Raw genomic sequence first — 26,771 nt, 5'->3', positions numbered from 1 at the left:
TCTTTGCCTCAGCAGCACAGTGTTCACTCGTACTGAGCTTGTGGTCCACCAGGACCCCCTGGTACCTTTCCAGAGAGCTGCTGCCTAGCCAGGTAGATCTCAGCCTGTGGTGCACTCCTGGATTATGTTTTCCCAGGTGCAAGACCTTACATTTATTTGTCTTTTTTGAACTTCCTACGGTTTTGCTGAAAAATTTCAGAGGCTGGAACATAACAAAAACATAGGATTTAAAAAAAATAACCAGGAAAAAAATACAAGAGTGGCTTATCTGCTGGCATCATTATCTATTTTGCCTGCAAATACTTGTTTACAAATATGATCCATACTTCTGCAGAATCAAAAATTGATGTTACTCAACTTCTGTAAAATGTTTCCATGAACCATTAATAATTTTTTCCTTCCACAATGAATAAACAAAGACTTAGCAAATAAATGGGACTCTAACCAGAGATAACAATGAAACCTAGCCTTTTTCTTAGGCCTACAACTGAAAGCAAACTAACTTGTCCTAATTTTGCAGAGCTCTGTAACACTGACATCCTTGTTTTGCTCCAGCAGGATAAATAACACTCTAGAAAACAATTACTACAGAAATACAAACATACTTTTGGAGGTACTGCAGTTTTGAGAAGTAAAATATCTTTATAGTCCAGAATCATGGCGATATTTTACCCAACACATGCAATTATTTGTTAAATACTCACATTTTTTGCCTAGCATCAAAAGAGAAGAAAAATAAAGCGTGTTACTACTTTTGCTGTTTCATGCAACCTTGTACCTCATTCTCACATATAGGCACCAGCCTCACCCACACTGCAGGGTTCAGTTTGTCAGCCTGGGCTAATTTGGTGAATACAAAAATTATGAAACAGCAAAAGTTTGCCCATTTGCTATGTCTCTTCTTCATTCTCCCCTGTCTTTTTTTTTGGAAATGACAGTACCCAAGAGATGACCTCAAAGTACTCTATATTATGCAATCGAGTTATATTTTGTCCTCACAACTATGTAGACTCATCATCATGACAGTAATTAATAAAGACAGTTAATAAAGGAAAAAAGTGAAGGAAGGCTGTAATAAAAGATAGCATACGTAATGAAGAAAGCAGGTTCCAACTTCATGCTGCGCATTAGGCTCTGGCTGCAAGCACTCCTCCACTAGGGACAGGAAGTTTTTGTGAACTGCAAGAATATCTTCAATATTTGAAAACAACATCTGCAAAAGAATAAAACATACATAAATAAAACATCAGATACAAAAGAGAAGAAATACGCAATTCGGAGACTAACCTTAACTGTCTCTTCTGTGACATTTTTATCCACTTTGGCCGTAGCACATTGGATCATTCTGTGAAGGAAAGCCTGCGTGAAACAAGACCAAAAAAAGAGTTATTTCAGGGAGACTTGAATAACTTTAGGCATTTTACACTTATAATTTGTTCCCCATATTTCTTATGCTTTGGATATAGAGTCACATCAGCATATTATTCAGAATCTAAACCCAGTATTTTATTTATGAAACACTTAGTGGTCCTGTTATCCTAACATGATATAAAACCCTATCTACACAGTGTTAAAAAGAGTTAAACAGTGAAATATTAATGGAACTGAGAAATTAAACATTCCCTGAAGTACCACTTCCACCCATATTACAAACAAGCAAGAGCAAAATGAGTAATTCTCAAAATCTCACTCTAGCACTTTACAAATTGACTACAAGACAAGCTGAAACAAGCTGCTAAATTCTAAATAAAAAGTAGTTGGGAGATACTACTATGAAATGTAACTCTTACCATAGTGACCACAAGTAAGAGTTCTGATGTATTAATAATCAAGGCTGTTGTAAATTGCCTTGAACAACAGTCAGCTTCACCTGGTTTTGCTTAATGAAAATGTTTGCCTTTCCCTCCCCAAGAACCTCATCCTTGAGATCAAATGAGAAGTTAATAATACCACTAATGAAATACCAAAAGAGTACTTTTTTTATATTTCACATTCAAGAACCAGAAACAACAAGAAGAGATGCACGGTAAGTAACTCCAAAAGGAATAAACCACATTTCAGGTACAAAGGATATAATTAATTCTTAAGAATTCATTCCATTATAAAGACTTGGGTACATTCTGAAAGTATCTACACACTGTAGACTAAGATCTTCCCTTGATTCCCTTCTTCACACGGGCATACATACTCTTTAGTCATTAAAAACTGGCACCACAAGTGCACAAATGTCATGTCTTTCATAACCATTTATCTCCAAGTCACTGTGCATTGTACACTGTACACAAACTCATCTAAATTCTGGCGTGGTGCAAATTCCATAGAGGAAGCAATAAATAACCCCTGTGTGGAAGGACAGCAGTCACAGCATCCCTTTTTTACTTTCTGCTGGGACTTAAACATTTGCATTCCCAAGCAGTGATCCTTTCTCTGGTGAAGAGGACTATGTAACTGGTATTGCACATTCTTATTACAGAAGAGACAAATGTAGTTATCCAGGACATACACAGAACTAAGTCTGGAATATTGCCAGCATATTGTATGTTTCACATCACTCTTGACAGTGATGTAGATTTTCTACTTCTTTAAATCCCTCTTTTTCCTGGCTATTTGAGCTTTCTTTCTAATGTTTTATTGGTGGTTAAAAATGCCATTAATTCATTTGCAGCAGTTAACTGTCAGTGGATGACAGCCATTTATATCCTTCCTCGATATGAATATCCACAGGGGTTATAGCAAATTTGCTGTGCATGTTGCCTGTGCAGTGTACAACCAATCTCACATAGTGTGAAAGCCTGCTTAACTGACTGACTCTAAATTAATTTTTGAAAGTTTACACTAAACCAGCCAACACTATTAAATATACTTTAAAACTGAGAGGAAAAAAAAAAATCACACAAACTACCTCTGAAACTCATGCCTATTTTTACTGTCTGTAATCTCTCTCTGTTCACATTATTTCCCCGTAGACCAAACATACTGCTCAACCGCACTCGTGTTATCCCAGAAGATCTTAATTTCCTGTAACTGTGAAGGAAGGTGAACATTCAATTGGCTGAAGGCAAAACTGAGAATGATTTGGGAGCTGGGGCATGAGTTACTGTTGAGTGATTCAAGACGCCAGCCAAGAGCCATGAGGTCAAGAAGAGCATACATCAGCTGCAGTAAACAGAGCTGTCCAAGCAGCACTGTCCCAGACCCCACATCTGCAGAGGTTATCAGAAACTGAATCCAGGAAAATCCAAGTTCTCGCAGAACCCAGACACAAGTCACTAAATAAGGTAGGGAGGCTTAGGATGACTTCAGCCCCTTCCAGCAACTTGGTGCAAGCCCACATGTTACGCTGCTATACTCAAACTGCAGGGGTAGTGTAGTGCCAGTTTTTCCTAAAGGTTTGCCACTTGTTTTCACTATCAATGCAGGTTTGCTTCCTGAACAAATCAATGCACTATGTCCCGCAAATCAATGGATGTGACCATTTAAATCTTTCAGCATACTTACACAGGATCACTATGATGCCACACATATCTCAAAATAATTCGAATAATCTCATGTCTTCTACAAAACTGGTGTAAGAGAATTCAGGGGAGTGCAGGTAGGAATGTAGATATCTACCTCCATCTACCTGCCACCAAGACCCATCCTTGGTGGACTTCACCTGCTGTGGAGTGAGTAATGAGTGAGCAGAGCAATGATGAATCCCAGGTTTCCATGATGCAAATGCCCTTACCAACTCCCTTCCTGGATCACTGAGACACCATACACACACCACCTCTGCTCTGGGACTTTGCTTAGGAGAACAGGCAGCTGTCATGAGGCAGGAGGATGGAGAAGTAATCTCTTTTCTTACTCTGTAAAATAACCTTAATCCAGCACTGTGATTATGGAAAAATAAATGTCTCTGAACTTGGTTTGAGAGAGAGATGACTACTCAAAAGACTCCAGAATTATTTGATCAACTGAGGACAACTAAGAACAGTTCTTCAAAAATCAGGAAACAAATAAAAAGCAGGTCATTTGTAGACACAGCTTTAAGAGGACCCCAACATAGAAATAACAGCCTTGCAAAGGAAAATAGATAAGGATGCCCAGAAACCACTCAGGAGTTGACAGCTGCTGAGCTAAAAGAAACAGAAGTTTATAGAAGCTTTTGAAGACTATATATAAACTATTACTAACACTATATAAACTATTACTAACCATAGAAAAAAAAAACACACCTGTAAAAAAAGAATGAAAAGTAAAATGGACATCTCAGACAACTTATGATTCACTAAAGAACCAGACACACAAAAGAAGTCAGAAACTCCTCTGAAATAGCACTGAGTGGTTGCTAAAAATTCTACCATAACTTCAAGTCTGCTGCTCAAACTCCAGACTCATTACTAAGGACCACATTAGGTGAAGGAGCAAAGCATTACAAATTGCAAGGACACAGCTAAATAGCCCCTGCTCCTTCAGTGAGCAAACAACTGTAGCAATCAATTGGCATACATTATTCCCAGGCTCATTAAAAAAAATTAGCTCAAACTTAATGCAATTTCATTTACCACGCACACATGTCAGTAAATCATGACTCATCTTTGTTTCCTGGAGTATACTGCACGTCTTGCTGAGGTTACTTCAAGATTCACCCACGTTAGTGTAGATGCTTCTTAACACAACATCAAGCACTGATAAAAACACATATCTCTCTGCACTTCACGATCTCTGCCACCTAGAGAGTGTTCCTCAACTTTCACAAAGCTTTTCAAGGGGATTCCAGAGTTTCTCTTAACTTACCTTCAATTTTGAGTTTTCTCAAGAAACAGCAAAGCCATATGATTTAAACATAACATCATTTCCCAAATTTTCATCCTGTGCTACCAGCATTCTAGCTACATTGCTGCAGTACAGAGATTCACCGCTGCAGCACTGCAAATGGAGATCCGCTGCCCCTGGCACTCTCTGCCAAGCAGACCCTGCTGATTTCCTGAATTCAGAGTTAAAAGAGATTTCCATGATACATTTCAGAGGAGCAAGTTGGCTGGGTACCATAAAGAGCAGTCTAAATTTAAAAGATCAGATGAAGAGGAAAGATAAAAGAGAGGATGTTTGTTATTTACCTTAAAAATTAAACCTGTTTCATTTGCCAATTTTCAGAACCATCTATAGAAAACTTTGTCGCTCTAGAAATATCCTTGAGCCACTCAGATTGCTAAAAACCCTGCCTACACAAAGTTTGAAATACAAATTAAAAACCTAAACTTTCTCAAGCGTCCTACTGGAAACTTCATTACCAAAAAATGGCATCTAAATGGCCAGTACGTAGCTGCTTTAGAGGAGAAGAAATGCCCCAAAATGCTGAGGAAGTTCTAAACATAAAGAGGCACATCTTTAGAAGTCTGATGATCTTTAGAAGTTTGATGAACTTGCAGATCAAAACATGGGGTACCAACTGAACCTTTTCAAATACGGGAGCAGCTACATGTAAAATATCTATGTGCTTGGGCTAAAGTTCCCTGACGCCACTCGGGTGCTACTGGGGACATAAAACCTTCTGTTTCAGAGTCTTTGTACCGCGCTGGTAAGGAGGAGGGTAATTCACCTCTACCTTTGAGAAATGTGGCAAAGGAATACACAGAACATTTGAAGAAGATTCTACAGTAATAGTACTTATGAGGAAAACTACATCCTTTTTTTTTAATGATTGTGTATGTATTACCTGCAAAATATTTTCACATACTTTCTGAATTAGTCTCTGTTCCAACTCTTTTTTACCCTTTGCCTGACACTGCTGCAATACACTATAGGAAACACTGGGATTGAAAACTCAAACATAAAGACTGAAAATGCAAATTAAGACTTAAAAGACTTATAAAAGAATCTGTTCATTACATCAGATAAACATTAATGTGTTTGCCTGTCTGTTGATCTGCTGCCATTTTGCGAGGCAGCACGTTTCACAGGGAACGCACACTGAGTTCCTGTTATGGGGATTTTACTTCTGTTGTTATCAAAATAAGGGTAGTATTGTTGTGTTGTTTGGTGGGGTACTTTTTTTTTCCTCTATAGTTCCTCTGTGTGTTGTTGAAAAAAAAAAAACAACAAACAACCACCACCATAGCACAAGAAGCTGCCAACAGCACAAATGACTTCTCTGACATCTGGAATGAAATCAGGGAAGACAAGTCTGCCTGCAGAAGGCTCCCAGGGCACAGAGAGTTTTCGTCTTCTCGACAGATAAGAAATTAAGTCCTGAAATTATGTCAGAGCACCTGGATCACAAAATAGATGTATTCGGAAGGCAATCATTCTACTTTTGTGAGCCTAGAGAGAAATATTAATTTTTGTTTGAAAAAGGAATTAAAGAAACAGTAACTTACTTATTTCCCCTCAGACTTTTAACATTGTTTCTACCATTAAATCTATACTGTCACAAACATTAAAAAGTTGAACTGCAAAAACATATTCATTTTTTAATAAGGTCATTTCCTATATATTTTCACTTTAGGAAAACCAGTTCAACTGAAGCACTCAATCTATTAAATTGAAGCCTGCTGAATAAAGCTAGCAAGATGCTTTCTACATTAAAACTGAATAAAATTTTACTTTGCAGTGTCAAAAGACAAAATCCTAAGCAAAGCTACTCACAACAAGGAAAATGTTTATATATTACAATTTTTAAAAGTATCTACGATAGTAGCCTTATGTTCCCAAATTTAGAAACACAAAGATTAAATACTTGTGGGTTTCCGTGTTTGCTCTTTACATTCTTAGTGTATCTACAGGCATCTGGCTGGTGCAAAATATTTTGCTCTTTTCACAATATTCCAAATAATCCTAGGGAGAACACAGAGGCCTACACTTGGGAAGAAAACTGCTCAAGATTATAGGTGACTATCCAAATATATTTTCTTATCATGGCTAATTCAGCTGACAGGCATCGAGGTAGCAGTTTGCACTGCCGGCTGAGGTTTGGCACACTCTAATTAATGCACATCAGATTCCAGAAGAGCACCATGCTGGGTTTTGTTGCAGGACTTTTGCTTGATTTTGCCACAAATAAATAATAATGATAATAATAAGATTCAATAGAGAAGACTCCAGCAGCACTAGCAGCTGTGGTTTGCACTGTGTGCTTGCCCTCCTCTTCCATTAACGTGTGCCAGGAGCAGTGGCAGTAGCTGCTCCTGCTGGCTTCTGCTTCCGAACAAAAGACTCTTCTTCTCTCTCCAGCAATTCACCAGCTGAGGCACCACCTGTTTCTCCCATCCTGCCCGCAGGACTGGATGAATCACAAGCCACTGAGAGAGCATCAGCCAAGGTCAGATATACTCTTTTTTTCCCTGCTGTACCTAGAGCCACTTTCAAAGCTGGCTTCAGATTCTGCCGCCTGTAAGAACAAGGGAATTGATGGGCCACATCTGCAATACTTCCCATTCTCGTGCTAATTTCTTTTCACAACTGACCAAACTATTCCACTCTCCATTCATCTGGCCCAAAGGGATGTCAGTCTGCCTGAAAGAGCTTCCCTGGCTTCTTTCCTTAAAGTAAACATGAACTCAGAAGTAAACACCTACACACACAAAAATTACTGCATTGAAGAAACATGGATCTTCATAACCTTCTCATACATTATGAATATTTGCCACATTTTTGGATAATCTTAACCCTTTCTCCATCAGGTATAATTTTTTGTTCTACTAAAGTATTTCTCCATCATATCAGAAAACATCTTCCAAGAGAAGAGCAAGAACACCTTTCCTCACCCTGTCCTGTATCTTGATCACCTTTTCTGTATTTCCCTAGTCACTGACAATATTTTTCAAGTTTTTACTGCACATCTTATTCAGCCTTTCATGTTCACTGAGACTCCTAACTCACTCTCTTTCTTTGATAAGGAAGTGCCCTCTAAACTGATCCCCCCCACCTCCAGAATCACCTGAGCAATGGCTGTGCTTTCACTTTTGATCCCTTCCTTCCTTTCAGCTCCACAGCAGATGAAAGCAAGAGATTTATGGTCAAAGTCCAGTTACCCTCAGCCAGGCAGGAAGACAGATGTCTCCACCCTCTTCCTTGTACTGAAGCCATTCTCAAAAAGATTTAGAGGAACCTTTTCCTGCCCCAAATCAGAAGATTCCCTTTTCTTCCCAGATGTCAAGAACCCTGTCAACCATATCTAATATCTCCGTTTTGGGGAAACTGGTTTTCTGAGGACTAGCTATGCCTTGCTGGTCAATACAAGTCTGGCTGATGAATAATGAAGGAGTTACTCGCACACTGGCAGTTCGGATCATGCCTAACTGAATTACCAAATCAGAGGCTGGATGTCAGACTGGCTCACAAAACGCTGCTGCAATCTGAAGCCAAATGCAGAAAGCTGCCAGAAGATAATCTAATTTTTTTTCTTGATTAAAATATAGCTTAGCTGGAGCTTTAGAAGAAGGCCATACACTGGCAAAAGAGTTGTGAAGGTTTCTGAAGAAGTACAAGATTAATCTTTATTGTATTTTGAAGACTTCCTGATGAAGAAAAAAATATACTCTGGATTAAAAAATGTTCATGTGTATGTGGATTTCCCTCTGGTAATACATCATGTGGTCCCGTTGGTGCATTTTACAAAGTGAGTTATATACTGCTAATCGTACAACTGATCTTGTATCGAGTGGGAATGGAAAAGAAATGACGTCTCCAAACAAAGTCTACCTCTCATAAAAGTCAGCAGTTTCCTGAATTTACAGAACACTAGGTTCTGACTGGAAAATCTCAGTGAATTCAGCTGTGTTCACTACCAGCAAATCAAAACAAAAAAATAGGAAACCTCAGAGCAATTGTAGATCCAGAAGTAACAGTATGTCCCTATTAAACTGCAATTATAATTAGAAAAGAATTGACACATTTGAAAGCTTTATACCTCATAGTATGCTTTCTGCTCCTTTTATGCAGACATGTCCGATTATTCTAATCAATAAAAGCATTTTTTTCTTGAATTTGCATCTAATTTTTACTACAAAAGTGATGAATTTTCTTTTTTTTTTCAGTAGGAGAACACCTGTTTGAAAGAATTCAACATTTCCAAAATATTTTGGAGACAATTTAAAATTCTACACATCAAATTATATTCCTTTTTAGCTTAAAGCACCTCATGAGCTTCAGAAAGTGTAAAATGGTCAAGATGAGAGATATATTTGTCACAAATTATCCCCTTGAAAGAATCTTTCAGACTTTCTGATTCGGTTTGAGATATATTTAGAAATCCTGAAAATACCACAAGAAAGTAATTTTCTGCTAATCTCCCTTCTTTATCTTCCCAAAGTTCATTAAGTTATGTAAAAACAAGTTTGATTCTTTTCTGACTCAAAAACATCCACCAGAATTAAGAGAGCCATAATCTTTATCATGAATTATGTGAAACCTAAAATAATACTTCACATCTTCACTTTCAGAATTAAAACTTAAAGCTTAATTCTGACCGCATCTGAATAAAAGAGGAAAGATGACTCAGCACCAATGAGAATGGAATATTAAGTCCTTGATTATTAAGGCAGCTAATCGAAAAACCCCAACCGTTCTACCTATACACTGAGAAAACTTGAAACTACAACAGGCAATCATAATGGAAACCCACTGAACCCTTTTTACATGCTCAGTTTTCAACACATAACACATTTTTTTTCTAATATTGGATAGTACAGTCCTTGACTGTGAGTTTATTTAATGTTTAATGCCACTAGATGCTAAGTAGGAATCACAGTGTTTGAGAGTTCTACAGTTTTTATTGCCAGAATTGTATAAATAAAGTGCACTTCTCAAATACTATTCAGTGCCAATTCTGGCTGCCATTTGTATTTGCACATTTCTGCCAAGAAAAACACAAAGTAGGGAAGAGAATGAAGCAGCAGGTTTCTCTCCCAATTTCAATTCTTCACTAAGCCTACAGGGAAGCTGTAGTGAATACTCTACTTCCAAAAAGTGCCCTCCTGATCACAGTAAAAAGCAGAAACATCCCATTTAAGTTATTTTCCAATCAGCAGAAACTAGAGTGGTTCCCTACATAAAGAAACCTCTCTCATGTCTGGGATACATACCCCTAATTCCTATCCCTTGTCATTTAGATAGGTCTTTGGGTAATCAAATAGTACAAATTTAACAGGCTCATATGCAACAATGCCTCGTTTAATGCAAAAATCATGTGTCACATTTTCAAGTCTTAATAAGACAACAGTCTTATTTTGGAAAAACTCTCAGACAATGATATATGCTCTGGCTTCTCCTAAAAATATGCCAAACGAAGAATGTGCATAATTAAATGACATCCCAGGTCTGTACTATGATGATGTTGCTATTTAAATGCATTGTGAAACAACTTTATCTTCAAGGCAAAATAAGGTTTTAAGAAAACCGTATTACTTTACTTTACTTATTTCACAGACAATTAAGATGCTCTTGGCTTCTGAATTCATTTCAGCCACTAGTTCAGCAACACTTACAGTAATGCAGAATTATTGAATAGATACAACCTGTAAGTCATAGACCTGAAAATGCAGCAAACACTCCCAGACCAGAAGCAAGGCTTTGCTATTGTCAACAAAAGCAGGGTATACCAAAAAAAAAAACATCATGGAGAGCAAGCTCCCAAGAAATACAACAAAAATTAAAGTCAATCCACAATTCTACAGTTGTCGCAAGCACGCTTACCTCTGCCCAGTAATGACAACATATACGTATAACAATGTCGCTATTTAAGGATACTGACATTTGCATTTCCAGATTCCTTTGAAATAATTTCACTAGAGCAGTTTTCATACATTCAAGCATCTTGGCTGCACTCACATGCTTTCATGTTCTCCAAATCATAGGGAAAAACACCCTTACAATTTCATGTACAATAAACCAGAATTTATTTAAACTCCAAGAGAATACCAACCTGCAACCTCTCCACTGGCCTCAGATGTGTAGCATTAACTACAAATAGATTCAATTAAGACTGTGAAGAAATTACGTACCAGAACCGCCAAAGCAGCCAGAACAGTCATGGAAGTGGGCTCTAATGATAGCCCCCATGAGCAAAGAGGCTGAAACATCTCCATGAATTTGACCCTTAATTTGAAACCTAAAATGATACACCCCACATTTTGGATTAGGAGATCCATTCTGACAGCAGATTCTCTTAACAGCAATTCTCCTTCTACGCAGATATGTAGAGCAGTTAATTTTTGATGTAAGAGTTCAAGGGCATATTTGAATTCAGGTAGATAAACTGAGCCAAAGTCATGTATGCCTGTCAGGGTAAAATTACATGAGTCTGCAGTTTTTAATTTTTTCTCTTTTTGCCCCTCTTTTGTAAGACCGTGAAGTTCTTAAAAATTCACTGGGAAACTGGATCTTCTTCACAAGAGAATTCAAACACAGAGAGCAGGATCTCATAGGTCAGAAAGTAGTTTCAGCTGTAATGTATTTCTCTATCCAGCAATAAACTTAGTGACAGACTACTTCTGAAGATAGTATTAGTAGTGGGTATTCAAGAAAACATAGAAACACACATGCTTACTTATATGTAAAAGAATGATTTACAGAGAGAATTATACCTATTCTTGCTGTACAATCTTGTAGTACAAAATGTCATCAGACAAAAACAGTCTTAGTACACTTGTATAAAACAACTTCAAATCTCTACTATTTGTTTAAACTCAAAGCTCCTACTATCACTCCTATTTTTTTCACTTCAAAATTTTAAATGAAATGTAACAGTGATGTGAATGTCCCACCATCACAAACCAGGACATAGTCTACAAAACCCGAGCTCCATTAACTGCTACCAACAGCAGCTTATATAGCACCTGCCCTTTATACCGTATTTGTCAGATGATGGATATGAAACCAAATTAAAGGATTTCTCAACAGTAATGGGATCTTCTTGTCAGCTACTCAATGAACTCTTCCCAGGGCAGCACACAACACTGAATTCACTCCTATCTGGAAAGCAAGGCTGACCAAAGTAATTCTTTGCAGCAAGTCCGACCTAAGCCATGGTAATTACTTAAGGCATGAAGGTCTGAAAAAAAAAAATTTGCTTTGAAGGAGAAACACACAACTCTATTGTGAGAAGCTGACAAACTCTGCTTCTCTTCTTGGAATATTTTGCCTCAATTTCAATTTCTTTGGAAATGATGAAGAGCAGATAGGCTGGACAAACCAAACAACCAGCCTATTCTGAGAAACACCAACTGACTGCAGCAGTAAACTGAGGTTTACAATTTCTATGCACTGGCACAGACCCAGCTCTCAGATTTGCAGGCCAGACCCCAGCACTTCTGATTCAGGATAACACTGGAACCAGTGACATTCAGTGAAAGAACACGACCTCATTCAGCTGCATCTTACTGCAGTGTTAAAGGACTAAACTACAACCAGGACTGATTCTCCATTGAAGACATTCTGCTGACAAGAAACGGGCTTAAAATTCACCTTGAAAAACTGAAAGTATTTTAATTAAAATACATTTCTTTTTTAAAAAGTATTTAATAAACACTGCAATGGCACATGTATACTTACATGGTTTGTGACTTTAAACTCCCTTTTCCAAACAAATATTTTCAAGTGTTGAAATAAAAATAATAATTCTTGTATCATCCATGGAAAAAGTATGATTATAGCTATGCAAGTCATGCAACCTGTCTTGAAAAACTAAGTTTTTACTTTGAACCAGGACTTAAATAAAATGAATAAAATCAGTAAATGAGGAAACTACTGGCTTCTGAAGATTAGAGGCTAGTGTTAGTTCTCTTAACTCCATTCCAACAAGAATACAACCATACCAAAATTTAAATTATTTTATTTTACACACAGCTTCATACAAACAAAAGATTTTTACATGCTCCTATTGCCTGTCATGAATTGGTGTCCTGAATTTTCATCTGCCTATATGGTTCTGAGCCAATTGCCATGGAAATGCAATCATTAATAATATTTTTCTGGCTTATATTTGATTCATGAGATGCTTCAACTGTGCAAATGCAAAGAACAGTTCATCTTTTATTTCTTTATTGGCTTGATAACTATCAGAAAGAGTATATGAGAAAAAAAATTCAGCTCTCCGACATTTTTTCTTTCTGCTACCATCTAACCATCTGCTGAACATTAATTATATCACAGGATATTTACATGCTAATCTCAGTTTACTTCCATCAAAGAGGTTTCTTTTCTTGAAGGATAAAATGATCACCAAGGACATGATTTTAGAAAAATAAATGGAGCATGTTCACATCCAGAATAGAGCTGCACAAATAAAGCCATGTGATTTGAATTCATCCACATTAACTAGATTGCCTTATTGCTAAATGAATTAATAATTTCAAGAAATAAAGTCCTGGATTCTACACGCATGCTGGGGAGAAATAACTACACACACACTCATAGGCTTCCTTCTCACTGGTACTTTCTTTTGTCCTTGCTCCCTTTCCTATTCAAGCACAGACTCTGTTTTTTTGTAGGTCTTCTGTAGGCCTATGGCCCGTCTTTGGCTTTGATGAGTTCCCAGCATAATTGCACAATTTCACTGCGCTGTCTGTGAAGCATGTGTTCTTCAGGAACACAAAGATTGCATGGCTGTTCTTGCTCCTTTCATTAATTTTTATAAGGGAACAGAAGCCAAAACCTGATTGCAGTACAATTTTCGTTGCTCTCTTAATGAAATTTTTCGTTTGAATGCTGGGACCTTAACATGAGAGAGCTTATTATTTTCCTGAAAAAAGAGCCTCATTCCTTCAGGTTATAATCGAAGTTTTAAACCATCCTCCACTTGAAGCAGAGAGGATTCAGAGATTTTTTTAGGTACTAAGCCTGTAAAAAACGGTACAAAAATACCTGTCACTCCCAATCGGTCCACAGGGACAGTTTGTAAGTTAAAAAAGGAAGAAATTCAGCTGTCGAAACATCATGCAAATCACCCTCCTCACCAAAATACCTCCACCATAACTGCAGACAAGTACCAGCAGAGCACGTTGGTGGCAACTGCCATCTGCTAATACTCAACCGGCGTCAGACAGCGCTGAATGCTGCTCATAGCAGGACATACTGCTGCTCACCAAGACACCCACATGCATTACACAAACTGAAGTCTCACGGAGACTTTCCACATAAGGTTACACAAGGATATGGAACTTTTTTATTATTATTATTTCATTCATGAATTTGTTGTGAGAAGTGTACTTTCAGTTCCTGTTCTCAAAAAAAAAATTAAATAAATAAAGTAAAAATTTCTATACCATTCAAACCCCAGACTTCTAAGAACAATACAAGGGAACAATGGTGTTAGTGAGACCAGGAAATCAAGAAACCATAAATAAATATCAAGTATTGTTTTCCAGCATCTTCAATAGTTTTGGATCCTGCAGCCCTTCCTCTGGGTGAGGAAATGACGCCTCTGCAAGTTTTCCTCATATCCATAATAGACCACTATAGTTTGCTTTACCTGGGCAAACTGAAGGCACTGAACGTACAGCCAGTGACCCATGCATAGGCCCGGATACTGGGCAATAAAAGCCACTGCGATCACAGACCCATCTCTTCACTACAAGGTGTTGCTCTTCTACTGCAAAGCCAGATTTCCCCCTTATAAGAAATAGTATAGCTGTGTTGGAGATGACCAGTCCATTCTGTGACATGGCACTGGATGAACCTTCTGCTAGAGACAGCTTGAAAATGCATGCAAGTTTGCTTCAGGAGCAACAGTATAGTTAGGGAGCAGCTTTAAGATGAGAGCTGGCACCAAGATCAAGTCTGACAGCCTTCAGGTCTACATGCGATCCTGGTAGAAACCTCTTCATCTTCCTTCTTCTCTTAGATCCTGCCCATAGGAAGAACCAGGCCAGCAGGCAAGTGAGGCAGTGAGGCCAGGGCAAGCTGCTCTCTACTACTGCCATTCTAGATGGACAGTATTCGCAATTATACCAAAAACGAAGGGAAAAAGAAGCAAAACTTTAATTAGGAAGCACAAGCCCAGAGGAAGAATTAATATTTCACACACACAAATGAAGTGGACACTTACATTAACGGGCTGAAATCCTGTCAGAAGGAAGCAAAAAGAAAAGTAGACTGCTTGGTCTTTCCTCTTACTTTCTCCAAACTGCCTGTTAAAAAGTTACTAATTGCTAGACTTCGATTTTTTCCAGTGGCATGTGAAAGAAACTGGGATAAGTAAAGAGGAAAAGTTGCCAAATCCACAGAGTTAGAAACTTTCCACAAGCATTTTTTTGAGAAGAGACGGAGTTTCATTTCAAAATATTTTTCTAGCTGCTTCTACTGTGAAGACTGTAGTGCAATGATTTACAGAATGGATGTTATCTCTGCAGACAAACAAAACCATCATTCCCAAGAGATTTGACCTTCACCTTCCATCCTAAAATAGTATGGCCAATTACATAGCAGCAGCAGCCCACATCCTTAAAATATCTTTGACCGAATTATGGAACTAAGCACTAGTCTTGACTTCTCGAGTTTGCAAGGGACTGAAACTAAGTAGAAGGATAAAATACACAACTAAAACAAACAGCTATGTTTGTCAGAAAATAAATTTCAGCAACTAAATGGTGATGCAGCAGTATGTACTGCTGAATTTGTTGTTCTAGTTAAAAAGAGGAGCTAAAAATGCATAAACCAACTTATCATCATTACATCAACTTGAGCAGTAAACTACAAGCTTGCAGGAAGTTTATCATCCTGTTTGCTGACTATAATTTGACTTCTTGTGTTTTGATAGCATGTTTCTGTTCCTTCAACTCACGTCCTCCAAAAAGGGCAAACATTGGAGTCTCACTGCTGGTACTCCAAATGCTTACCCAGCCCAAACACTTTCTTATCCCAAAGACGCTGTAAAGGGTGTTGCAGGGCAGAAACAGCTTCACAACTTCCCTCAAATCAGAGGGGAAGAGCAGAACTGTGGCTCATTTGGGTAGAGAAGGGTAATAAAAATGCACCTCTATGAAAATTATCCTAAATATACTGAACATTTACTGACCAAACAGTGTAAATATTTAGGTAACAATACATTAATTTAAACTGTTGTCATCTAAAGAGAAAACCACTTCGGGCCCAACAAATAATAAAAAAAAGAAGTTTACAATTAGGCCTCTATTGTTATTACATTACATCTTAATCCTATTTTTAAAATTATTTGTAATGGAATTTCCTTTCCATTAATACAGTACTTCACCAGAATTGCCCTGAACAAATGTGCAGAAAATAACAAATCCACAATACAGACTCAGCCCTAATATTGCCACTATAATTTCTGCCACAAGAACAAGGATAAACTCTTTGCTGACCAACATGGGATACTGCTAACCACATAACTGATAATTTTCTATCATTTAAATGGTTTTCTGCAAATTCTGTTCTATGTCCAGGATAACAGGATTAACTCTACCACTGAAGAGCTAAGGAAAAATGTGAATCCTTATCAGTGACTCTGTAAGCCTTCTCTGGATGACCAACTCAAAAGCAGCAACTTTTGAAATACAGTAGCCATCACAGAAAACTGAGCTCCCTTTATAACAAGATAAATCAGCTGAACAACATGACTTTGAACACTGGCATGAAAAAAACAACTAATTCAGTATTAGGGAACATTTCCTTCTCTCCTTTGCAGTCTCTGCCATTATCTATGAAGCACAGTAAGCGCACATCACATTTTACTCTCTCTGTAAGGAAACTCAGCATCCAGGACTAAGAACATTGAACAGAAATCAAATCTCAAGGAAGTTTTTTAACACAGCGAATACTGCACACTTTCCTTCTGAACCCTGAGTGGACAGGCATCCTGGTTATATATAACAGAGAAATATAACATCTGCTGTAACAGAAAACTCTTCTAGAGATACCTCCATTTACTGTTAAGGACAATATGGCAAGGCTTTGGCACACAGAGCTGTCATACATGAGGGTGGAAATTTCCAGATCCAGAGAGCTGCAGGTTGCTCACAGACACAGGATCCCTTCTGGGAGCACCAGAGGGCTTGTCTCATTTTCCAGAGGGATTGGTGACATCCAGATATTGTTTTTCATCTATCCTTTAGACAGCAAGGACGCTTCTTTTTCATTGTATTCCAAAGAAATGGACCAAAGGAAAAGAGCACCATTTCCTGCCTATTTTGAAAAATCAGAGTTCACCTAAGGAACAAAGGTGGGTGGAGGCCTCAACACTACAGAGTCCTTCTGGGCCAGAGTAAGTGCTCGGAAATAGGCAACACTTAAAACACGCTGACTTAGAGCAACCAGATGACGCTCAAATAAACAAGCTTGACAGATAAATTTTCTAAAAAGTCTCCATGTGCAGAAAAGTGGGCCAAACTGAAACCAAAGCCCATGTGAAGACAGGGCTGCTCCTGGCTGAGCTACCCCTCAACACATCAGCACTTTGCAAGGCAAATGCACGTAGAATTTAACAGCCAATGTCACTGTTCCAGTCACGTAATCTTATCCTGCATTAGACAGTGTATTTTCAGGCAGAAAGAGGCCTTGACCATGGGCCTTTTTTCAGGGGCTAAGACAGAAAAAGGATGGGATTAGCTGCTAGATCACAAGTACATACCCTCTCTGTCACACAGCTGGTGTGTTAACAGGTAATAGCGACTGGTGAGGCTTTACAGAAATATCTACCTACGCAACTGATTATGCTCAAGAAAGCAGGACTAAGTCATTCTGTAAATACCCCACAATACTCTGTATTTTTATTTTCTCTTCCAAAACTGGACATCAAGTTGCAAAGGACATTGATTTGAAAATATTTCATAATATGGTCCCATTCAGCAAATGGGCAAGAATATTATAATTGCAGAGCCAGCTTCTCCCACAGTACTCATTTTTGTCAAATTTCTTCTGCACATGAAAAATTCCAGGAGTAAAGTTCTGGATTACAGCACACTGCGAAACCAAAAGGGTTTCTGAATGCACCTTGGACAAGTCCCTGTGCAATGCTCAGTCTGGCATCCATCCCAATAGCTACTCAGCATTCTTCATCGGAGCAGCATGCAAAGGACTGGCAATTTTGTAAATTAAAGAACAAGCAAAGCAGTCAATAGACATGAGTCTCCTGCTCCTACATAATCAGATTCTTACATGGTCCTCCCAGACTACCATATCAGGGAATCTTCTGAGAAAACACAACAAAACAAAACAAATCTCTCTTCTTCCTGAAGTGTTCAGCATTTATTAGAACTGAATGCGCATTTCCCCTCCCCTCGCCATAAGGGAGAACAGAGGACCTCCTTGCTTATTGTATTTGCCCTGTTTCTGTTCACATCCTAGACAGTGGAGGAACTGAGGTGAAGTTCTACTCTTACTTCTGAAAGCGCACTTTTTCCAGTTTTCTCCATGAATTCCATGATCTAGATCAAATGCCTAAAGTTCACATCTTGTGTCCCAAAGCCTCCTTCTTAGCAGCCAACCGAACCACTGGTTTTCCACTGGATCACACATTACAGTGTAGGGCAAGCAGATGCAGACATCTTAAAATTCCAAAACCTCCTGTGTATCTGGTGGAAAGTCAGTGCATAGTGCTGTTTTTCAGAGAGGAGCTCCTGGTAATTCACAGATAGCCAGGTTACTGAGCTATGGACTATTTAAAACTTTTGTAGATTAGGTAGCAAAGTTTGTACAATTCAGATAAAATAACGGAGTCTGAACGAGCTTGGCTCACAATACTGGACCAGTGGGAGCAATATTCTTGTGAAAGCTCCCATGCTCACCAGAAGAAAACTATCAGCAGCTCCTTTTGGCTATTTAGTCTCAGCATTTCCAGTGTTTTAAAAATCTGCACAAAGGTCTGATGTGTCTGGTTTCTAAGATTCGTGGGCACTAGAGACAAGCCAAGTAGACACAAACCTCCCAGCTCCTGTGTTTAGACTATGTATGCGCTTTGCAATCCCCATGAATGCCAGTGGATTCATTTTCGACCACAGGAAAACATCCCCAGCTTTACTGTTTGCCTCTGGTTGGAGCGAGCAACAACTTTGATAAGAAGGAGGACGTACACTCATCTGCTTTTGCCTTACTTCTACGAACCAAGTCTTGCTCTCAGAAAAGTTCCTAGTCATTGATTTCCATGAAAAAATTACTTTAAAAAGATTAACATTTTGTCATCAGTTTGAAATGTTTATCCTGAGTTGACAAATCTTGTTTAATCGACTCACGTTATGAATAACTTGAATCAAATTTTGCTAAAAGCTGACTTTTCACTGTGCCTCAGAGTATGCATACAGGACTATCACTTCAAAGTGCTTTGCTAGTGGCCTTCACACTCACACATGCTGATACAAAGTCAAATACATCAAGTGTTATCAGATCCACTAGCATGTTAAATAAAATCAACGCATTCCAAGTACAAAATAACAACAGTTTTTCTAGCCATTTGAAAATTACCTGAGACACAACAGAAAGACAAATACCTGGGTAACAATTACTAAGGCTTCAGAAGCCCACAGCAGATTTCCTGCCTATTTAAATCCAATAAATAATAAATATGAAGCACTTTCTTTAGAATTCCTTTATCTCTACATAACAGACTTTCTCATCAAACAGTTTGAAAGAGCTTTCCAAAGAAGTAAATAGTACAGAGGAGGCAGAGGAAAGGCTGATAGACAGGGCATTAGTATCTTAGTAAAAAAGTATCTGTAATGTATCCTGAAATGCCAAATTTGTTACAAAGTGGAGTAACTTCTCACTGGCTAAAGCCACCCTACATGGAGTCTCGACTGACAGATTACACAGATTTACAAATGCACTCTCTCACATGAGGAAGCCCTATAGGTGAGATCAGTGAAATCATTATTAAAATGATGCATAATCGAGAGGATATTCTGTTCCAGGTTACTGATTTTTGGTTTTGTGGTACTGTTGACATTGTGGATAGCAGGTTTGTTCCCTTGTTTGGCCTTCCTGATGAATGGCATGTTCTACCTGTATGGTCTAGTCCTACTCCTGTAGTTCTCATGCTATGAAAAGAACTTCAAGGGAAAATAACTGAATTCAGCCACATATTTTCTATAAATATGTCACGTTACTCATTTAAAGTACACTAACTGTATGATGTTAAACTAGGCTATTCTAAGCAAAATATAAAGTAAAATGTTAATGCTGGATTTTGTCAGGATATTGTCACTTGTAGTACTCCATTATGCATGGACAGATGGCTAGAGTAATTTTACAACATGTTTTAGAGTCCTCTTACATGATTCCAATTATCTGCCTGGGTTCATAGTGGGTTAGAATATCAGGATCAAGCTATTTTGCTAACTGGGTATACTGTCATTCATTTTTACAAAGGATAAACACTCTTCCTGAAATATATTCTTCAAACACAAACTTTCAGTCAGAGCCTATGCAAGGCAAAATCCAGCGTCAATGTTTTACTCTATTGCTTATCCACAGGTCTTTATGCTAAATATATCAGATTTGAGTCTCAAAAGCTCATAAAAGTGCTGGTTAATTACTTATTTGGGATGCAAAAAGAACTTCTTTTCCACAGAATTTAATGTAGTATTTTGGAAAAAGAGTAATAAATAATAGAGTGTATTAATTTAACTTGCAGCTATTGGCATGTTCCTGTCCCTTTTTTTCCCTTTTCTCTTTTCGCAGTCAGACAGTAGGAACTTTCAAGGTCCAGCGTTTTCTTCTAAGCTCTGTGAAAACAAAGCCCCAAAGATCGTTTCACTCAACCTCACTCCCAGAAGAAAAAGCTGGAGAAAGCAGCCAGAACAATAAAGATGTGCTGATGCAAGCAGGAACTCAACCCTTTTTTTTCATGTTAGAGGAACACTGCTCTCAAAGGGGCATTACGTCAGAGACCTCAAAGGTAAGAGGCTGCTGGCTAACTCCAGGCTGACACAAAGTCAAGGACAGTCTCTCCTTACTGTGCCACACTAGAGCATGCCCAGGGCTGGTGATGCTACTTACTCAGTGTTTACTGCAGGCTTTTTTCTCCTCCACCTCCTTTTATTTTTTTGTTTGTTTGGTTCTTTTTTCTAAAACTACTGGCGACACAGGTGCAAAAAAAATCAGCTTCTCAATAGTTTGAGAACAAAAATTATGCCTCTGTACAGAGGCACGGTCATCCAGGGATATGAAAGCACTTGACAAACAACACATTTGCAACATTAACCTTTCCTGCAGAAGCCAAAAGTGAAAAAGAGATGGCACCACACATTTGCAACAAAGTACAACTTCTATGTATATAATCAACTGGCATTCTTTGTGAAGAAAACTGAGTTCTGAAAAGATGCAACTAAAAGGCTTAATTTCCATGAAGGACAATAAAAACTGAGAGGAGTAAAGCCACATAATTCATTAAACCCACTTATGTTCAGCTGGAATACTTATTAAGGCCCATATTCCCATAACAGATCTATGTAAGTGTAAATGGACGCTGGCAGGAAGCCTTCAGTGCCTAACTCCAACTAGCGCAGAACACAGACACAACCCTGCTGCAAAATCAACTGGAAACATCACACCTCTTCACCTTCTCTACAGAGTTGTAATGTGGCTTCAAGAAAACACACAGACATGCCCTTGATGAAGAAACAGACTGTCAAGCTTCAGCATAATGGCTATGATGGACATTTCTGCTCCCTAGGCTCTGTGAAGCCCTCTGCAAGTGTGGGTCTAATTAAGTCATACAAAAAGAAGAAACTTAAGAGCAGAACCAGTGGTTGTACAAGAAGCATTTCCTGATGTTCTTGCAGGAAATAAGGCACGTTGCTCTCTTGGTCACCTTCCACTTCAAGTGCGGAACGCATTCCTTTGATTTTGTCTTCCCTTAACAAAAACATAGCAACAAGAGTATTTAAACAAAAAAAAAAACCCATAACACTCCTGAAACAAAACACTCAACTGTCCATGCTCTCCCACACTGCAGAAAAGATGAAAAAGCAGAGACCATGTGAGAAATGTAAGTCACCTCACTTACTACCTAAATGGAAGACACTCAGAATTATGTCCATGATACAAGAATTTACATAGGGCTAAAAGCTTGAGAGTACTCTTACTATTCTACAGGGATATTTTTTAGTAAATAGTTTTACAACTGATGTGCACATTGAATTCCCATTGGTGTCCAAGTTTTTTAGAAGCACAGAGCTTTGAAATTTTCTTTTAAAGCTTTTGTTTAAGTGTTCACACATTAAGTGCTAGAAGCAGCCCATTTTGGAAATACCTTAATTCTTGCATCAGAATTAAGTTGTTTGTTATCTGTTTTCTATGTAGGTGTTTCTCATAAAATTTGCAGCAAGTCTGAAATGCAAAACCTGCCAGTCCACTTCCTACCAAATGCTAACTTTCACCTTTAAACTGCATAAAAAACATGAAAATGAAATATCCCAGATTTCAAATAGAAACTTCTGTTAGGTTTTAAAGTGAATTTTTATAAGAAGTTTTTTGCTTTAGAAATGAGGAGATTTTTAAGTGATGTCTTGAGCTACAGCAATTTTTATGTCACTGGCTTGGAAAGATCACTGTCTTCCTTTTTCTTAAAAAATAATTATTAAGAAGTTACAATAGAAAGCCACATTTGAAAAAAAAAAAAAAAAAAGGTCATAGAATCATGAACCTTAACCACCAGCTCTGTAAATCTAAAAGGACAACAACAGTAATGATCTTCTCCCATGTATAACAAGATCTATTTACTTGCTTCCATTTTTCTCTGTCTATTCCTGATCTCAAAACTATAATGCTGTGAAATGCACCTTTTTGGAGACAGTACCTCTAAGAAGCATTTCTGAGACTACTGCTGAAGCCTCTTTTCTGTCTATGAACAATTCAAAGTCTCCAGAAAAATATAATCTATTGCAACAGCAAATTAAACGGAGATGTGAGGATGTTTCCTTCCTTTAAGTGAGTTAAAAATGTAAATAAAAATGAAATAGATCTATTCACCCTACAGACAGCACCCCAAGTAAAAACGTGTGGGAAACAGCTGCCTTTGCAGGAAGATTCACCATTTGCCTTCTCTACACAATGCAGATATTCATTGCCTTGAGATAAAACTACTTCTAAGAGTAATGTTAAATGATGACCAGTATCATCTGCCCTATAAAGGGTCAGTATTTGAGAATTAATTCAGTCAATCTGCTTCACAAAAGTAAGATTTCTGACCCATATAACCCAATCCCTTCAACAGGGATTAAAGAACTGGCTAAAATGGTGGTTAGTTTACCCTAGATGCTCTTTAAAGTCTGAAGCTAACAGCCACTGCTCTGGGTTTTCTGAAGAGCAGCAAAGCCAGCACACATCTTAGACTTTTTACACCATTTATTAATGTATTCTCAAGTACTAATAGATCCAGCTTAGTCCCAATCACAGAATCACAGAATATTAGGAGTTGGAAGGGACCTCAAAAGATCATCCAGTCCAACCACCCTGCCAGAGCAGGATCACCTAGACCAGGTCACACAGGAAGGCGTCGAGGTGGGTTCTGAATGTCTCCAGAGAAGGAGACTCCACAACCTCTCTGGGCAGCCTGGTCCAGTGCTCTGTCACTCTCACAGTGAAAAAGCTTTTCCTTATGTTCAGGTTGAACCTCCTGTGCTCCAGCTTGCATAGTTAATAACATGATCTTTGCTATATGGTATTATCTCACATATCTTAAAGGTCTTTTCCAACAAAATGATTCTGTGACTCTATAGACTCCTCTAGAGGAGAGCCCGCTGGCTGGCACAGGAGGACAGTGCTGCCACAGCATCTCTGTGAAGGGGCTATGACCGCTGCCTGCCATGTCTTTTGGTAGCAAGTGGGAAGGCTGGTACAATAAGAGAAGGAGGTGAAGGCATATTACTGTTTCTTGCTTATAATTACAGTCTGAGAACTTTTAATTTCTTCTCCTTTTATTAAACTATCATTTTCATACTGTCTTGCAAGCTAAAGGAAAAAAAAAATTATAAATTATTATTATCAACTCAGAACTAAGGGAATTTATAACAGCAGATTTGGTTAAAGAACATTTTGTCAACATCTACTATGTAAATGTCTTGTTTCCTAAAATCACCATAATTTACAGTATCTACAGTTATTTGTTAATTAGTAAATACATATAAGTCAGAAATTTCAGAGTTAGAAATGCACTGCATATGCCTGGAACAGGCTACCACAGCAAGCTAATCACTCATTTTAAGGAACTGTGTGTAGTAATTTATCCACTGAGCAATATATTTAAGAGCACTTTCAGCCAAAAAAAAACTGTAAGAGAAGTCACAGAAAGATTAGAGCAGGAAATAAATACTTATGAATGCTAATATCCTGCCTATGGACCAAATTCCAAAGATTATTAAGTTTAAACATAAATTTGGACTTCCTTCATTTACTGTCGCATGAACTGATCCTTTAAATAAAAATATACATTTTTTTGTTTGAGTTCTTTTTCAATTAACAGGATTGATTAGACTATTCCATTATGGAAATACTTTTGCCTGTGTGCATCGCTTTAAATCCTCAGAATACGAAGATTCAAAAAACTTTTCCCAGTTTTTACCCCTCTGACTAGACTGTCATCTGACAGAAAAAACAGTGATGCAGAACAACATAAACCCACTGAACGCACCCCTACTGCTGCCAAACTTTGTTTGGTAACAATATGATGACAAATATCAGAGTTTTTGTTGTTTAAAATCAACCTAAAGCACAGATAATGCAATACTTGGTTGTGACTATCCTATCCTTGTACTGTACTGCACAGGATAAACTGAGGGGATCTGCATATCATGACCACATCTTAAAATTTCTACCATTTAATTATTTTTTACTCTAACCTAAGTGTAATATATGAAATGTAACTTCCCACTTTTCTTTTTTTTACAAATTCTTGTAGAAGCAAAATAAAATGTCAGCATATTGAAGCCTTTCCTCCATTTTCATAGGTATTTACAGTGCTTCAGAGTAAGATGAAAGTACAGTTGAGGGTATTAAAGTCTTGGGTTGTCTAGAAATACTGTTCCAATGAAGCCTGCACCTCAGAGCACTGAAGACTGGTGCATGCAAAGAGCATGAAGATCAGGAATTGAATGCACTTCTAATCACACCAACTGCAAGAGCATAGGACTTTTGTATCAGAGTCATTGGTTTGAAATGCTAGAAATGGCAGCCACGTAATTGGATCTTATCTCTAAATCACATTAAACTTCGATGGGATACAGTCTTCAGACTCTCTTGACCCTCTTCAAAAAACCCTAGGCATCATTCAGAAGACATGAAAGTAAGTTTAGGGAATTACAGTATTCCTTTCGTAAAATAAGAAATACAATGTCATCATCAAGAATAATCAATATATTCTCTTTATCAAAATTCCACTAAATAAATACTTCAGGGGTTGATAATTTTTACAAATAATCAAAATAGACAATTTTGTTACCCAGTCTATGGGTAAGAAGCCAGATAATCTGTACAGCACTGGAAGAATGAGTTAGATCTTTCTGAAGCATCACTAGGAAAAAAAAAATGTTGCATCAGAATCTGTTTTGTTTTACTTTACCTTTATGCCTGTCAAACTATACAGAAGTGAAACAGAAGAAATAATTTTCCAAGTGTAATGAAGCAATGGAAAAAATCCTCAAACAATTCTGGGTCTACAGAGCCTAATTTCTTGAACATGCAAAAAATGGTGAAATCCTGCAACTACCTGTTGGATTTCATAGAGACAAAGAACTCAAGTAATTTTATTAACATGCAGAGCTTCATAAGACAACATATATTGTTGCTGAAATCACAGAATCACAGAACGTTAGGGATTGGAAGGGACCTCAAAAGATCATCTAGTCCAATCCCCCTGCCGGAGCAGGAACACCTAGATGAGGTTGCACAGGAAGGCGTCCAGGCGGGTTTTGAATGTCTCCAGAGAAGGAGACTCCACAACCTCTCTGGGCAGCCTGTTCCAGTCCTCTGTCACCCGCACTGAGAAGAAGTTTCTTCTCAAATTTAAGTGGAACCTCCTGTGTTCCAGTCTGTGTCCGTTACCCCTTGTCCTATCATTGTTTGTCACCGAGAAGAGCCTGGCTCCATCCTCATGACACTCACCCTTTAAATATTTATAAACATGAATGAGGTCTCCCCTCAGTCTCCTCTTCTGCAAACTAAAGAGACCCAGCTCCCTCAGCTGTTCCTCATAAGGGAGATGCTCCACTCTGACCTTCAATTCAAGACTCGTGGAATGTGAGGTATAACGCACTGCATCTCAAATATATTAACATATTGGAGACATCTTTAATGCATCACATCTGAAAAAAAACCAAAACTCTTGTTCAGTTCACATCCTAAACTTCAAGGGAGAGAATGGAGAATCATTGTAGCCAAAATTGTATTAACAAAGAAAATGCCAGAGCATAATTATTTTTAATTGGGTCCCACTAACAATGAGAACACTTCTTACCACTCAAAAAATAAGGCAGAAATATTAGACTCATCACCATCATCCAGGGCACTGTCATAATCACTGTTTTGTTCTCATACACTTCTTGAGTCCTTTTCCCTGAGTATCTTTTCTATTGGGTGCAAAAAATTTAACCACCTCTCAGTTGTGCTTTAGCACAGCTGAGTATGTTTAAGGGCTAAAGAAAACAATTACACAAATATTTCAATTATGAAGACTTATTTCCATTTTTAACCATCATAAGAAGCTGCAGACAGCTCAGTGCAGTAGAGGATAAGAAGAATGTCCTCAGATGGCAATAATAAACAAATCGCCTTTTATTCTGCTCAGACCTAGTAACGATTGGGCACGGCAGTGCTTAGGTCATCCTATGAATTTAGGTCAT

General features: G+C 38.0%; 1 protein-coding gene across 1 annotated transcript in view; it reads right to left on the bottom strand.

Annotated features, from left to right (window-relative positions):
- PREX2 (phosphatidylinositol-3,4,5-trisphosphate-dependent Rac exchange factor 2) overlaps window positions 1–26,771 on the bottom strand; it is a gene marked incomplete at its 3' end in the record, with an annotated part of 93,705 nt that overhangs the window by 43,737 nt on the left and 23,197 nt on the right. The window contains exons 2-3 of the mRNA XM_010182671.1: window positions 1,288–1,359; window positions 1,091–1,213 (exon numbers count right to left, since the gene is read on the bottom strand). Coding sequence (XP_010180973.1) covers window positions 1,091–1,213; window positions 1,288–1,359 — 195 coding nt within the window. The remainder of the gene's footprint in view (window positions 1–1,090; window positions 1,214–1,287; window positions 1,360–26,771) is intronic.

The sequence above is a fragment of the Mesitornis unicolor genome, unplaced genomic scaffold, assembly GCF_000695765.1.
Source record: "Mesitornis unicolor isolate BGI_N332 unplaced genomic scaffold, ASM69576v1 scaffold724, whole genome shotgun sequence".
NCBI lineage: Eukaryota > Metazoa > Chordata > Aves > Mesitornithiformes > Mesitornithidae > Mesitornis > Mesitornis unicolor.
This window is presented reverse-complemented; position numbering and strand designations above follow the sequence as displayed.